This window comes from Antennarius striatus, chromosome 9 (assembly GCF_040054535.1).
Source record: "Antennarius striatus isolate MH-2024 chromosome 9, ASM4005453v1, whole genome shotgun sequence".
NCBI classification, from domain to species: Eukaryota; Metazoa; Chordata; class Actinopteri; order Lophiiformes; family Antennariidae; genus Antennarius; species Antennarius striatus.
Window position 1 is genome coordinate 11,618,763 of NC_090784.1, and position 12,789 is coordinate 11,631,551.

The 12,789-nt window shown below is 41.3% G+C and overlaps 1 protein-coding gene across 1 annotated transcript; it reads right to left on the bottom strand.

Annotated features, from left to right (window-relative positions):
- Positions 1–1,891: 1,891 nt before the first annotated feature.
- cep85 (centrosomal protein 85) lies at positions 1,892–11,871 on the bottom strand. Its single transcript, XM_068323254.1, has 14 exons — positions 11,656–11,871; positions 10,768–10,828; positions 10,533–10,664; positions 5,838–6,628; positions 5,031–5,161; positions 4,610–4,727; positions 4,326–4,511; positions 3,754–3,906; positions 3,515–3,669; positions 3,290–3,407; positions 2,667–2,717; positions 2,485–2,592; positions 2,142–2,385; positions 1,892–2,066 (listed from the first exon to the last, which is right to left on the bottom strand). The coding sequence occupies exons 1-14, from the start codon at positions 11,680–11,682 to the stop codon at positions 1,903–1,905; spliced, it is 2,439 nt and encodes an 812-aa protein (XP_068179355.1). The 5' UTR covers positions 11,683–11,871; the 3' UTR covers positions 1,892–1,902.
- Between the last annotated feature and the right edge of the window lie 918 nt (positions 11,872–12,789).

Consider the following 12,789-nt stretch of genomic DNA (forward strand, 5'->3'; position numbering starts at 1 on the left):
TTTTTTTTTTTTCACACCAGCTACTGTAAACCTTGTCTCTCAGTATATATTCCTGCATAACATGGATTGGTTGGCAGCTCACCATTAATTATTAACTGAAACAATTCTATGACAGTGACAAATTTTATCGAAAGTTTTATAAAGCTGGTGCTTAATACGTTTGGACATTAACACATGGTGCTTAACAATCCAGTACGAGAAATTGAAATGTTGAAAATTTTTATTTCTAAAATATGCAAATACAAACAAGGACAAAAGTATGAAAATATAAACGTCTTTTTCCCTTTTTCAAAAACATCAGAGATGTTAAGGCAAGCGGAGCCTGATGGATAAAATATTGTGCTGCGTTAATTTTGACAAAAAGGTCCAATGAAATGAAAAATGGCTTGTGCGTTCCTGGGTACATTGTGTAGTCATTGACGGATATTTTTCAATTAAAAAAAGTCTTTCCCTTTCTGTAAAATGTCACATTTTCTTAACAGACTTATTCTGCCGTTGAGGCAAATCTAAAACTCCATATAACTGATGATTTCAGGTTGATCCAGCCAACCCTTCAGCTACTGTCACATGGCATTAAAACGACCCCACTTCCCCCTGAAGGAGGTGAAGGATCCTCGCTGATGGCTGACATCTCAGTGCTACATTAAATGCAGCCTAATGTTTCATTTGACACACGTAAACCACAGGAGAAAAGAATCCAACAGCCTCATCACAGACCTTCCTATGTTAGAGCCACCAAATTCGCTGACACACATTAGAACACTGACAAAGCAACGTATTAGAGGACTGAGTCGTAAATGCAAACGAAATACTGACAATTAATACTGTCATATGTAAGTCAGCCATAGTTAACCTGAAATGTACAGAGCGCTGTTTTTATTCATCCACACAGAGCAGATCCTGTAGATTTCACAAAAACTGGAGTTTGTAACCTGATGCATCCACTAAGTATATTAAAAAAAAACAGTGTAGGGGGGGCCTCACAAGCTCTGATGCGGCCCCAAAATGATCCATTACATTCAGAGTCAGGGAATGTGATTGACTACTCTACTGGTTGATACACTGACAGAAAAGGACATACTGGAAGAATCAGCTGCAAACAGCCCTTTGTGGTTGGTCTAATCATGAATTAGCATTGTGGTTGCAAACACGACAGAAAGGCACATGGTTGGTATTCGTTCAGAACGCGGCCTGCACCACAGAGAAGCATTCCGAAACATTCACAAACTTGCATAACCGCTTCTATCAGTGTCTTTGGTAATAAAGCTGTCGGAGGCTTGTTGCTGCGAGACGCTGATTTGGTATCGACCCCCTCCGGTTGTCAAGTTTTATACCTCACAGCAGAGTTCAACGTTACAGTGCTCACCATTTTAAAAATAATGGCATGTTAGTAACATGTTGTGAATTCATTTAAAAGTACAAACTAATAGTTTCAGTTGATTGTCAACCACCTCTTCAGTAATTCCCCCCTTAAGAAGGAAATTCAGATTTAAATAAATTATATTTGTGGGATTCTACACAAATACTAATCTACGAGAGCGGAACAAACAAGTATAAGACTGGATGGTAACAGGACAGTATCATGTCATCAAAAGTAAACAAAATAATCACACACAATGCTTAAAGATCAAGTATTAAAGGTAAAGTTTTTTTCTGTTAGCCCTTGGACTGAAATAGATCAACTCTCTGGGGGATGGGAGGGCTGGGAGCTACAGGCAGGCTTGAGTATCAACATGCAGTCAGTCAGGAGAAGGACAAACTAAACCGGTCGGCCTTTCCTGTGTCACGTGGTTCCTATTTTAATTAAAGAGAAACCCAGTCCTCTTTCTGACCGTTCAGTAACCGGAAGACGAGGAGAACCGGGGCTTTCAGAGGTTTATTCCTTCACTGGAGCAGCAAAGGTTATTGGGTGATGCAGTTTTCTCCCATGTCCTGTGCGTACCGGTCCAGTATCACATTGCGCAGCTCTTCGACATCTCGACGGAGCTGCTGAGCTTCAACCAGCTTCTTCTGCAGCACCTCTGGACTCATCCAGTCCTCTGCTTGCTCTGGAATAGATGTGGGTGCTGGAAATGCGAAAAGACAAATCAGATCACATGAGCTCTAGCAACAAAGACAAAGAGATTTCACGCAACTCTTACATGTGAGGCCAAGAAGAAGGGAGAGGTTGGGGTCTTGTCCCTGAGCTCTCTGGGTCAGAATGCTGCACAAAGAGCGCAGGTCGCTGAGACAGGAAGCGATTTCTACATGTAGCCTCTGTGTGAGACGAGTCCCGGCGGGCTGCAGGGCGGAGGAGGCCTGGCTGGTGTTCTTCTGCTCCTGATCGCTCATTTGTTCCTGCAGGGTGAGATTCTGCTCCATCAGCTCCTGGTTCTGCACCGACAGCTGAAACACAGTGAACAACGTGAAGACGGGTCAGTGGGAAGCTACTTCTCTGTTGCAGGTTCTCTGCATAATGTGTTTGGATGGATTTGTTTAATTCACCTCCTTCATTGCTGTGCGGAGCTCCAACACATTTTGCTCTTTGGACAGCACCTCCTCTCTCAGAGCCTGGGAGTTACTCTCTTCCCGTGAGATCTGCTCCTCCAAAGCCTGAACACACAAATAATTATTGCCTTCAAAATGTTAACAGATGATAGAAAAGCGGGACGGTAAGAGTTAATCACCTGGATCTGGGAGCCCAGCTGTTCCATCATCCGGTGCTGCTTCTCAATGACCTGCAAATAGAAGAAGTGAGCTTTGAAACAATCCTACTGAAGAACTACATTTTAAAACTTCCTCCTGCCGCTTCACCAGTAGTGGAAGGTTGTGACTTAAACATTACGGAAATGATGTCTGTCTTTATGAGGTATCACTTATTGATCAGTCACTGATTATTACAGGCTAATCTGTATTATAAATACTTTGATCACTAGTGATCCTTTGCCATAGTTAAAAGAGCAAACCACACTCAAGCAGAAGGTCTACATTCTGTGGATACTCTAAAGCATTCCTGTCATATTGATCTTCTATTGTCACAGAAACAAGTGGTCTGACTGTTACAGTAAATGAACAAACTGATGTTCTTCAGCTCAGTAGTTTAGGAGTCAAAGACATTTAATTACAGCGTTCAACAAACTTCCATTGATAACGCAATGAATCAGAATATTTTGTATTTCCTCAAACTGCTCAAATGCCCACAAACAACTATCTATACTACCCCCCAGGAATAAAAGGACAATTTAGTCTTCAGTATTAAGTATTCAGTATTCAGCATCCAGTTTTAAATTTTAACACATAAGAAGCTGACCTTTTTGAACCTCAGGTGCTCCTCTCTCAACGTGCTGTTCTCTCCTCTGAGTGTTTCAACATCTAGAGACGGTAATCTGGCTCCATCCTCGAGGCCCTGCTGCACCCGCTGCTGCATACTGAGTTGAACAAAAAAAATTTAAAGTAAGTCTAACAGCAGCCCAGTTTGAATTCAGTACTCTGCTGATCACATGGCTCACTGTTGTCAGATTGGGTGTCTACATACTCAGTAATAGTGGTCAGCAGGTCTCTTTCTCTGCGTTTCTGTTCTTCTACATAAGTGTCTTTTTCACGTAGTTGCGAACGAGTAGTCTCTAGACAGACCTCCAACTCTCGTACTCGATCTTGGAGTTGGGCTACTTGTTGCTCAGCCTCTTGGAGCTGAAAATAAAACACAAACATGCCTGGGTTTAATGATTTACAGACTTCACAACAAAACTTCTTCGTGAAAGAATCTGTCCTGACCTGCTTGTTCTGGTTCTGGTAGTCCTCCAAGGTGGGCAGGTCGGCCAGATAGCGCTCCAGAGTCTCGATACGCTGCTGGTTCTCTCTCTTCAGCTCAGACTCCTTCTGACACTTCTTCTTCAGGTTGTTGATGTGCTTGTCTCGACTGCGGATCTGCACGGAAAACCACAAATGTTAAAAGAGACAGTACACACATGAAGCAATGACAGGTACCATGTCCATTCAGAAGTCACAGAAAACCCATTCTGAGAAACTCAATCAAACAGCAGAAGCTGCCTTAGCCCAGTTCTTTATGAACCACAGCACATCAACTAATCAAACCCTACAGCTGCACATTTTCAGCTTTACTAGGATTTTTTTTAACATCTCAGCTTTTGTGGAGAGGAAAAAACCTTAAGACATCCACATGGAGCCGGTAAAACAGGAAATTAAAGTTTTATAGCTTCTCTTGATAACAAACATGAACCATAAAAAAAAAAAGAACTCCTTGTAAAGGTCTCAGTGCAATTTATCTGATTACACTTATATCTGCTAAAGTCACGATATGACAGAGGCATCAGGCAAGCACAAACCCTCTCTTCCTGTTTCTTCATCTCTTCTGCGTGTCTCTCACAGGTTTCCTTCAGGCAGTCAGAGAGTCTGCGGGTTTCAGCCTCAACTGCCCCCAGGCGGCGCTCTGCTTCAGCCTTTTCTAGGGCGACACAATCGGTGCGTTCTGCAAACTGCGCCCTCAGGAACACGTTCTCCCTCTGAGCCTCCTGTGAAGTCACCGTGTGACATTAAGATTACAAAAACGGTGAGAGGGTGAATAGTTTGTCAGAATGATGACAACATAAGACCCCCCATTTTCACCAACCTGCAGCCGCAGCATGCACATATCTCCATAAGAAGGTCCTCGGCCCAGGAGGGCTCCATGGACTTGCAGCTCACTTTCCCTTAGACGCTGCTCCAACTGGGCCATATGCTGCTTTTGTCTGTTTCAAGACCAGGTCCAAACATCAACAACAAAGAGAAAAGTCAGGAGCACAACAGTAATCTGTTAAAGGCATTCTACTCACCCCACAGTGGGATACAAATACATCAGAACTACATCTGTCTCACCCTATCAAATCCTTCAAACGCTTTTGAGACAAACATTTAGTACATTTATGTTGAGATTACCTGACAAACAAAATTACAACGTTACAGCATCAAGTTTAGATGCATTTCAACATAATGCAACATCAACGTGATGACTTCCTCTCTACGCAGACAGTAAAATTATTAAACACACTTGCCTGTCAATGATGAGCTCTTTTTCCTTTAGCAGATTCTCACTGGCTTTGACCAGTGTGTCCCACTTGCCAGAGTCTGAATGGGTAGGCGTTGAGTACAGCGATGGATACTGACCCACACCGGCACTCATGAACTGCAACGAATGAATGAAAACCATTTGACAGTTAAAAGCACATAAGGTTGAAGCCAAGCAAAGACTTATTATTTAATAATAAACTGCATGCATGGATGACATTTCAAGTAAAATTTATATTTGCGTGTGCTAAAATCATCACCAAATATTTGTGAATTCTGGTGCCTCTAAGAATATGATCGACAGGAAAAATAAATTAACTCTCCCTTCAAAGCTTCACCTCTATTCAGTTAGATTACGAAGTTGTTGACCAAAATTGCTAAAACACAAAGTTCTATAATTTCTTCATTTTAGACCCCTGTGAGTCACCAGGCTTTTCTCATTGGACTATTCTGTTGTGCAACAGCTTCGAACTTCGACAGCTTTTTTAGAGAAAGGGGAAGAGGAAAACAGAAGTTGTTACAAGCTGTATCCTGTAGGCCAAGCAGCTGATCAGAATATCTAAATTACACATGCAACAAAATTGAACTCTTTCATAAACCTGACAAAAGATCAATTGACAAGTTTTGTCATCCTGCAGACTGACTGAACAAGCCTTGCTGTACAACATGATAGGGGCATTTATGTTTTCAGGCTTTAATCCAACATTAAGAAATACGAAAGCTATAAATTTCAAATGTCTAAAAACAAAGAACTTTTAATTTTTACTAAATGTGTAGCATAAACAAGTGCTTACCTGCATTTGCTCCACTTGCAGGCGTAAACTCTCCAGTTGCTGCTTGTGTTGCTGCTGTTGCTGCCAGCTGGACATTTCACTACATCTCTCCTGTCGCAGTGGCTCGTAGCCCTTGGAGGCCGAATGCTCTCTGAGCAGGGCTTGTGTCTGCAGGCTGAGAGGGTTTGCATAAACTCCAGGGGATCCGGACGGTCCGGGCTGACCGCCCCTCTGATTAGAGGTTTCTGCAGTGCCGGGAACCCCAGGCCTGGCGTCAGGCAGAACTTTATAGCTATGCTCCATATTTCCTCTGTAGGCCTCAGACACACAGTCTGAGGAGTCTCTAATCGCGGTCGTCTGTAATCGGAGTCTGACATCAGTGCCTAACCCCCCTAGCAAGGCTGACTGATTTAGCGTGGGCTCCACAGCAGGAGTGTCAAACCTCTGGCCTTCATCCATCCGTGTGTGATCAGAAGGGAAAAGTGAATGGTCCAGCCCATTGACCAGGCTGCGGTAGCGGCTCAGGCAGTCTGGCTTTGCGCCCACCAGATCACCCCCTACACCTACCGGAGCATCCAGGTTGGGCGAAGATGCCGATTTGGAAAGGGAGGAAGACTTGGAAGTTGAGCCACTTGGGGTTCTGGAGCCAGATGTAGACCTGTGTCCCTCAGAGGACAGGGAGTCCTCCTGGACAAATGGCTGGGGCTTAGAGGCCGGGGCTCCGGCCGTGGATGGCATGACATGTGCAGTTGGTATGGGAATCTGACTGCGGATTGGTTGGAAAGGGGGGCTGCTGCTGGAACTGCAGAAATCTTTCACAAGACAAAAAGGGAAAAGAAAATCACGAGTGTTATTCAAGTTTTATTGTCTTGGTACAGAACAAAGGAACAGCTAGAACAGGGTGTAATCTCTGGAGCAACAGTGAAGGTCACTTTCTCCACTGTCAGTGAAGCGGTGTTGATGCAGCAGGGTTTATGGGTGGCCTAGTTTGATGATGAGGTGTCACCACTGACAGAATTAAATGCCTCTGACTGACACAACCGAGGGAATAAGCTTATAATAGACTTAAATATGGTGAACAGAAACTTTGGTTACTGTGTAGCATTGATAAAGCCTGGGTTAGTTGCCATGTAACTGCGTAGACACGTCTAAGAAAATGAATCAGTCATTACAGAACTGCTGATTGCAGTCTTTTTTTTTTCATGAGCAGAAACATCAGTAATTATTCCCTTTCACAGCATACACAGATAAGTACCCTCAGATTACAGAGAACACACCCCGTTCACTCCATTAAAACATGAAATGTCAGCTGGTATCTTTTTAGCAGCTCAGATTATCACCAAAAAAAATACAAAAAAGAAAAAAAAAGTTTTGATGCCTTTAACCAGCAGACAGAAACACTGAAGAATCCCAAAACCTTTCCAAGTTACATAACTTGAATTTCAACAGCAGTACAAACCTGTGAGACCTGTCCAAGCCTGGAGATCTGGTATTCAGTCCAACGCAAGAAACATGTTATTAGCGATGGCATTTTTTCTACAGCTGAACTGAGGTGAGCTGAGCGGTAGAAAGCTTTGGATCAGAACAGTCTGTCCCGTGCATTTCTGGACACTAACAACAACGTAAAAAATCAGAATCTAACACCGACGGTGTTGCAGCGAGCTGGCCCTGATTCCAGAGCAGAATCGTTCAAGTATTGTACCCCAACAGGCAAACCAGGTTGTATCAGGCTGTGAACCAACACACACACAGGAAAGGTTAGGGTTATTAATAGAAAACTTCTCAAGTTACAGACTGATCTGTGGGTGCCGCTTATTTAAGCACCTTGCCTCCTCCCCTGTAGCACTCATCACACACACGTACATCCAAAGTACGAGACTTGATCGTCTATTTAGTTTAAATCACAACCTTTACAGTAAAATAAATGATATTTATTAAAAAGGCTGGGTATTAAGGAAACATCAAGCTAACAAGAGTGTAACATTTCTATCATGAAAGAAGCCTCGAGGCTTCAGTGATTCATGGCTGCCTAAAACAAGTTTAAACTCCCCCACAAGAACATCTGCTCACAGACGTTCTAAAACAACACCGAGTCAAGCTCTCGGTGTGATGTAAAACTGAACAGTTTACATCACATTTTCCAAAAAATAAAATATTAATTTAAAAAAAAACATGAAAAAACCCTGGCATCTTAAAACTGTTTAAATATCCAAGTAGTGTATGTTGTGCCACGTTTCAACAACAGGTCACTATCATGGCTAACTCTGGGGCTGACTGCCGTGTTGCCAGGCACCGTCAGTGGAAGCGACAGGACAAAGCTGTATAAGCACCAGTAACATAGTGCACAGTTGTAAGTCAACAAGTGAGGCATGTGAGGACAGTTACAACACAGCTGGGAGGGAACAACTGAAGCATTGGAAGAACACACCCCATGCTGCATAAACATGTAAAGGTTTGGTGGAAAAAAAATTAAAGCCAAATAACAAGAATCCTTTATACTGGTGAAAAAGTGGTACACATTAGAGAATTTTATTTACAGTAATTCTTGTCATACCAATCATGCAATAGATGGAGTTTAAGATTTTATATTTTGCCTCCAGGAAATACCTGAACTCATGCAGAAAATATTTCACAGCTTTAAGGGAAAGCAGTGTCTTGTCAAATTAATTTTGAGTTGATTTTTAAAGCATTTTTCTCCAAGCTGAGGGGTGATCACACTTTTTCAGTACACAAGCTTCTTATTACATGACAAGTCAAAAAGACCTACCAACTACAAAAACGCAAACCATATATTCAGAAATATTTTGACACTATACAGTGTGTACGTTCATGTACCTTGCATAAAAGCATGAGCCAATATTGCACAACACAATTAACTATGTACATTTTTTGAATGTCTTCAGTTTACGCTGATGACTTGTACTGAATAGAATCATCCAGGGATGCATAACAGCCAGCCTCAAGCACACACAAGTCATCAGTCATGGCGGAACAGTATTTGGACTTGACTTAATTAACAGCCCCTGACCGTCGTTTAGCTACTTGTTTTCTGCATGGAAATACTCCTTAATCTCTAGATAAAGCCCTTGAAATCCTTGAAGGAATTTCCATTCAATACCCCATCTCACGTCAGTGTGAAGCAACAACTAAGAGTGGCTACATCAGCCTTCCCCAGATGTTCACTGAATAGTCATCGTTGCAGAGATCTGGAGTGAATAGAACAGGGGTTGCCACATCCATGATCTCTTTCATATTGACCATTGTAGTACATAATGTTTGTTAATGGATTATGCAGTGGTAATTGAGGAAGTCCGCAAAAGCATCGTCTGGCCGCCGCTTGCAATAAATCCATTGAAGCGGCCAAACATTGCAGGTACTCTGTCTATTTCAACGGACACCAACTTATACACTCAGAGCTGGGTTTTCTCAATGAAGTTTTTGAAAGACAGAAATATGTCCTCTCCTCACATCGGTTCTCTCATGGACAGCACTGCTAACAGCTCATCCTTTGCAGCGATATCGGTAACCATGTGAATATAAATACACATCTGGGCTGTGTTTCTCACATCCATAGATTCGTCTAACTGCAGTGAAAAAAATGACTACTCTATGAACAGTCAGAAAATGCCACTCCACGTTTCCCTCTTTTGGAGATGGTAGAATGACAGATGAGGCAAACACACTTTGACAATGTTACAGTGAAAAATGTCCTCCTACCATTCTGTATGAAAATGTTAAATTTTTGTTTTCTTACTTGGTCCAGCCCCCCCCATGCATTTTAAAAACTTTTCTTAAGATTAAGACAAAAAAAACAAGGGATAAAATTGTAGGTAACTTGCTAGCTAGCTTCTTGCTATTGTTGCTTCTGCCAGCTGACTTCATGACTAGTTTGAGCTTTTACCTGTATCAATAAAATCCACCACAATGTTAAGATCTAAAGACATTGCATGCTAAAAGAAGTCAAACACAGACACCGGCTTGTTTTCATCCATTATAAATAGTTTTCAACATGTGTTTTAAATTTCAACAGCTTTGTAAATTTAAACTCTGCCACGAGCCTAATCATTTTCCAGTAAATGATTTGCCATGCTTCTTGTTGTTCTTAGGACCATCTCTCAAGCTGACCAGCCATTAAACAAAACCTTTCTAATATTACATCTGCGCTATTCTTTCCACTCTGTGAATGGACATAAATGTAGAAGACACCCACACACAATCGTCACACATATTCCCATTTAAATCATACCATAAAACAAAAAAAGAAATTAACATTTCGGGCCACAGACAAGGTCCAATTAACATTTAGAAGCCAGTCCTGACATCAGACAACTGCAGTTTCCTAATAAAACTTAACACCAGAGAACAGCAGCAGAACCTTGGGGAATTTCTGGCTGGGATGTAATCTAAGCAACCCCAACAGATCATTTATAATTGTCTCACTCCATGAATAGCTGGAAAAAACAACTACAACAACACAGACAGACGGTAGCCTTGTCACCAAGGTTCAAGACCGTATATGATATTTATAAATGTTCAAATTAACATGTGGGCCAGTTTGTGAAACATATTTCTTGCAAAGATGAATAAAGCTGACAAGAACCATCAATAAACTCTAACTTCTTGGCTGTGAAAGATACAACTGAACAGGCAGAAAAAAAAGCCTGCAACATTATTTAAACTCATGCTACACACAATGCAACACATAAAAGTCATCACCTTCTGTACTGTCAGATGCTGAGGTGCCGAGACCGGTGTCCCCGCTGTCAGATGTTCCAGGCCGGCGGCCAAAACGGCTTTGAAACTTCTCCGACACAGCTGGTGTCTGCCACTCCATGTCAGCAAACCGAGCTAAAAAAAAAAAGCAACAAAAGGTCTGAATCAACACAAGTTGAACTTGTTTGAACTACGTACACAGTTGGTCCGTTATTTGGACTGCAGAGTATGGACTTACCCACTGGTTTGGATTCAATATATCTCTGTGATGTTGTCATCCCATTCACAACGATTACAACCTGAATGAAACCAAGAGGAGCTTTTACATGATTATGCTAGTAGTATAGATGCATTATTACAAAATATCTCAGGATATACGTTTTCTATTCCACAAACAACTTCGCTAGTCAATATAAAGGAACCTTTTGTTTGTTAGTTTGTTTTTCTGAAATGAACCAGGAACCTCCTTTTATTTATTTACACACCGAACAACGTGCATCTGATGCCCGCGGCCTTGGACTGCAGCTGGTAGCTGTTGACTGATTTGTTCCTATTTCAAACTCATCCGTCACAAACAAACTCGATATAAACTCGCTGGGAAGCAACAAAAATAACAACATGAGCACATGTTCCTAAAGTTACATAATCTGTTACGCGAACATTTCTATCCTTGGAGGAAGTTTAAAATTATATCTGGTAAGCTAAATGAGGATTACTGGTTGATGAGAGTCAGAGACGCACCGTGGCTCTTCTGAACTAATTATCCTCACTGGCTATTTTCATACCGGAAGCTATCAAATGAACGCGACTTACCGTTAACGTAAATTTGTTGAAATGTTATAATGCTGGATTAATCTGATATTCATGGCTATCTGATACCATACTGTATACTCATAAATACTTTTCGTATACTATACTGCGATCTTGCATGTTAACGATTGCTGCTTAAGCTAATCCATGAGAAATCTGTTTCCGCTAACCTCCAACGCAGCGCCGCCGTTTGCTTTAGCTAACGCTGTTTCAAGTTAACGATGCGCTATCAAAGCCACAAAACAACGTTAGCTTACGTGTGAATTACTGTTGCTAAGTGACCTGTCGGGGCTGAGAAAAAAAAGTGTTACTTTACCTTTCTTTTCGCATAGAAATAAAACATATACACAAATCTGTGGTTGGGGCTGATAATCGAAGCTGAATCTCTACCATCCGCTGCGGCTGTTCTTCCGTTAGCCAGCTAAGCAGCTCTGCTCTGATGGCAGACAACACGTCCGAGACACAATGGCGGCTGGTTTAATGTCACAGCGCCGCCCGCCGAGCAGAAACGCCTCTTCTGAGAAACCTCTTGAGTGCGGGGTGCGTTTCGTCCGCAGTGGTTCCATTGTGAGAATGCGTTCCCGCCCCGCTGGGTCTTAGAACGACTAAATAGGCCTGTAACTTTATTATGGAAATCCTCGGCCTCAGAAATTACAAAAAAAACATGGAAGTGTTATTTTTTTTAAATCACAAAAATATATACAGTAAAACGATTTCATTACGTCATATGACAGCAAATCATCAAATATTTTTAAGTATACCTTATAGCTACTGTAGGTACATAGGTTAAAGGTGAAAATAAAAAAGTCACTTCTGTGGTAGGTGATAGTGTTTCTGACACATACAGCTGTAGAAAACTAGTTTTGATATACTGTATGTTGAAATATCTTAACCTATTACTTAATGTGCAGCTTATGCTTATCAAATCGTCAATTCTTACCAAACAGAACAGCTATCCATCATTTTTATGTAGAAAGTCGGGACACTGATGACACTTTTTGTACTTTTGTAATCTCCTACTACACATAGAAATTTCAGTACAACCGATTCCTGAGTCCCAAAGCTTTTATTCAACGCAGGATCCATAAAGTATAAAATGTCATTACGGTATACATTTATAAAGGGTAATTCTCATACTTTTTGGCTCATTTAAACGAATTAAGACCATTAAAACATGTATTTCTATCCTTGCAGTTAATAAGTCTTCATTATAGTCTTATTTGATGACCTTTCCATGTTTTAAAGAAGCATCTCATCATCTATAATATTCAATATTAGTTTAAGTAGTATATGTTTGGGTAGGTTGTGAAGGTCTATGCACTATTAAATGAGAGAGGAGTAAGTCATACCAACTTAGATGGGGTTATTTACAACTTAATAACCCCATCTTAGAAGTGGTGTAAAAAGGTTATTGTTTTATCTGTTTAAACATAAAGATGAAACAGAAAGA